Genomic DNA, 3443 nt, shown 5'->3' on the forward strand with positions numbered 1-3443 from the left:
CACAGCCCCGCTGCAGGAGGAGCGCGTGGCGCCACGGCTCGCTGGGGACTGGGGCCTCCTGGGTCCACGGCTGCAGGGCCGGGCTCTGCCAAGGGGCTGTGGCTCCGGGCTGCTCAGAAAGCCCCGGGCCGGGCTTCAGCCCCCAACCCCCTGGTGGGGCGGTCAGCCCCAGGAGCGGCGGCAGCAGCAGGCGGTTCCCTGCACGCAGCCCCTCCGCAGGAGGCCCGGCCGCTCCCCCCCCCGCACTGCGCCCTCCGGCCGCCAGGGGGCGCCGCCGCCGCCCCCCTCTCCCCGTGCGTCCCTTCCCGCTCCCCCGGAAGGAGCCGGGCGGAGGCGGCGGGGCGATGGCGCAGCTGGCGGAGCGGCTGCGGGCGGACGGCGTGCACAAGGAGGTGCTGCGGGAGGGCACCGGGCCGCTGCCCGACTTCCGCGACGGCACCAAGGTGCGGCCGGGACCGCCGGGGGGGCGGGGGGGGGGGGGAGAGGACCGGGACCGGGACCGGGACCGGGGACGGTGACCGGAGGGGCGGGGGGGGGCGTGGCGCATGCGCGGAGGAGGGAGGCGCGGTTGCCATGGCGACGGCGCGTCCCGCCCGCAGGCCACCTTCCACTACCGCACCCTGCGGTGCGGGGGGGACGAGGCGCCGCTGGACGACAGCCGCGCCCGCGGGAAGCCGATGGAGCTGATCGCCGGCAAGAAGTTCAAGCTGCCCGTCTGGGAGGCGGCGCTGCGCACCATGCGGCCCGGCGAGCGCGCCCGCTTCCGCTGCGACGCCAAGGTGGGGCGGGGCTTTTCCCGGCGGGGGGCGTGGTTTCCAGGGTGGGGGGGCGGGGCTTTTTGGCGGGAGGGGCGTGGTTTGTTCGTGGGGGCGGGGCTTTGCCGTGTAGGTGCTTGGCCTGGCGGTAAGGGGCGTGGTTTATCACGGAGGGGGGCGTGGCTTGTTGAGGGGCGGGGCCAGCCCGGGGGTGGTTGCACCCCCCTGGGTGCGAGGTCCCAATGCCCCCCCCCCCCCAGCACGTGGTGCTGTACCCGCTGGTGGCCAAGAGCCTGCGCAACATCGCGGCGGGGAAGGACCCGCTGGAGGGGCAGCGGCACTGCTGCAGCGTCGCCCAGCTGCACGACCACTACTCGCTCGGCTACCCCGACCTGGACGAGCTGCAGAAGAACCCCCAGCCCCTCATCTTCGACATCGAGGTGCTCAAGGTGAGGACGCGCTCGGCGGGCGCGCGCGCGCTCGGTGCGGGGCGAGGGAAGCGCTTGCGTGCACCCCTGCCCCCTTGGGGGGTTCTGGGGGTGAGGGTGCTGGGGCTGCCCCTCTCCTGGGGGCAGCCGCCGCCCGTGTGACAGGGGGGTGCCGGCAGGTGGAGGAGCCCGGCTCCTACCAGCAGGACCCGTGGGCCATGACGGACGAGGAGAAGCTGCAGGCCGTACCCCTGATCCACAAGGAGGGCAACGAGCTGTACCGGCAGGGCAAGGTGCAGGAGGCAGCGGCCAAATACTACGATGCCATTGCCTGCCTCAAGAACCTGCAGATGAAGGTGGGGCTTCCCGGCCCCTCTCGGGGCCCCCCCATCCCTCCCGCTGTGCAGGATTCTCCCCCCTCCTTTTCATCCTTCAGGAACAGCCTGGCTCTCCGGACTGGATCGAGCTCGACCAGAAGATCACACCACTACTGTTAAACTACTGCCAGTGCAAGCTGCAGTGTGAGGAGTACTACGAGGTGCTGGATCACTGCTCCTCCATCCTCAACAAGTACGAGGGTAAGGAGCCGCGGGCCGGCCCGGCCGGCTGTGACGAGTGCTGGCAGAGCGAGGGGTTGCTGGGGATGCCCCCACGCTCCCCAGCCAACAGCTCTCCCCGCAGACAACGTCAAGGCCTACTTCAAGCGGGGCAAGGCCCACGCGGCAGTGTGGAACGTGGCAGAGGCACGGGCTGACTTCGCCAAGGTGCTGGCACTCGACCCGTCGCTGCGCCCTGTCGTCTCTAGGGAGCTGCGGAGCCTGGAAGCACGCCTGCGCGAGAAGGACGCGGAGGACAAGATCCGCTTCAAGGACATCTTCTCGCAGTAGAGCCCATGGCCGCATGTGAGAGCGCGACGCTCTCGGACCAGGTTTTTAGATATTCCCCATGTGGAATGTTTTATCGATGTTTATTAATGTTTAATACAAAGTTTACTTATTTGAAGTCATGGGAAGCTGCACGGGATTTCGACACAGCACGGTGATACAGCAGCACGCTTAAGTCGCAGTATTACTCAAGAGTATAGCAATCGCCACATACAGTTGAATCGCAATATAAGCGTGCATCTCCCAACCGGTCACTAGACTGTGCTCGTCGTCACGGTGCCGGGCAGCCCCAAGTGCTGCGAAGGACTACACGGGGTGAAACAAGCTCAAGCCCGCTGCTTTCTTCCACGTTTCTTTTATTCGTTCATTGATTTTTATCTTTTACGTTGGGCTACGCCGTTCTGCATGGGTCTGGCTGAGCTGTTCAGGGCCGTGGGGTCACCAGTGCCAAGCCTGGGCCCCCTCTCTTTCCCCTTCGTGCCTGTACTGCACACCACATCCTGCATCGTCACTGCTCAAGGCTGCTGCTATCGTCCCGAGTCTGCATTTCCTGTGCTACGTCACCACGTCAGTCATAAATATTTTATCTAAACTGACTGCTTGTTACTGCTATCTATATAAAGCTGTGGTCACGCAATACTAAGATAAACAAAAGTAAAACTCATCACAGACATCTGGCCACTTAGAAAATTGCTGTTAGTGATAGCTCAAGTGAAACAACGTGGCAGGCAGGGCAGGAGCACGAGAGCGAGCCTGGCAAACCTCGGCCCTGGGGTCCTGCAGACTCACTGCAAAACTGAGCTGTTCCTTGGTTTGGTAAGTGCTCCACGTCATTCGTGTACTGTAGCTGCTAACGTGTCTAGGGCTGCATGGCTTCGTGTCAGTCAGGAGCTTGCACAAGCAGGTGCTACACTGAGGGGTACGGCCCGTTGGTGTAAAACCACCAGGCCAGCCCCTTCCCTTCGCTGCCGAGAGCTCGGCGTGCAGGCAGCGGCCCTGGTGCTCACCCTTGAGTCTCAAGGACGCGTGTCCTCTGCCCTGCTCCTCAGTGCTCGCCTGCCTCTGCTGCTCAGCCACGTGCTGCCTGCTGCGGCGGCCTCTGAGCCACAGCACGGAGCCGGGGGCACCAGGACAGCCCCCCCCCCAGCCCCGGGCTGCGTTTCCTGGCAGGGACACAAAGTCAGTCCCCTGTGACGTGTCCTAAATGGCTTACGGCCCGGCCCCTGCGGCCACCTGCCTGCCGTGCCTGCTCCGCGTGTGGCACCACGTGAGGCCCTGGCTCGGTGGCTCCCTGGGGCCAGGGTTTGGCTGAAGGGGGGGGGGGGAGGGAAGGCGTAGCCCCCGTGCTGGCACAGAGCAGACATGCAGCAGCTCTG

General features: G+C 65.8%; 1 protein-coding gene across 2 annotated transcripts; it reads left to right on the plus strand.

The window, feature by feature from the left end:
• Window positions 1–285: 285 nt before the first annotated feature.
• On the plus strand, window positions 286–2663 carry AIP (aryl hydrocarbon receptor interacting protein). Of its 2 annotated transcripts, XM_035539842.2 has the most exons (7): window positions 289–443; window positions 600–779; window positions 1016–1204; window positions 1363–1539; window positions 1620–1761; window positions 1865–2111; window positions 2187–2663. In XM_035539842.2, exons 1-6 carry the CDS (start codon window positions 345–347, stop codon window positions 2068–2070), a joined length of 993 nt encoding a protein of 330 aa, XP_035395735.1. In that variant the 5' UTR covers window positions 289–344; the 3' UTR covers window positions 2071–2111; window positions 2187–2663. The 2 variants fall into 2 exon arrangements, with proteins under 2 accessions (XP_035395734.1, XP_035395735.1); XM_035539841.2 differs by having other exon boundaries at window positions 286–443; window positions 1865–2663.
• Window positions 2664–3443: the final 780 nt, after the last annotated feature.

This window comes from Cygnus atratus, chromosome 5, assembly GCF_013377495.2.
Source record: "Cygnus atratus isolate AKBS03 ecotype Queensland, Australia chromosome 5, CAtr_DNAZoo_HiC_assembly, whole genome shotgun sequence".
Taxonomy (NCBI): domain Eukaryota; kingdom Metazoa; phylum Chordata; class Aves; order Anseriformes; family Anatidae; genus Cygnus; species Cygnus atratus.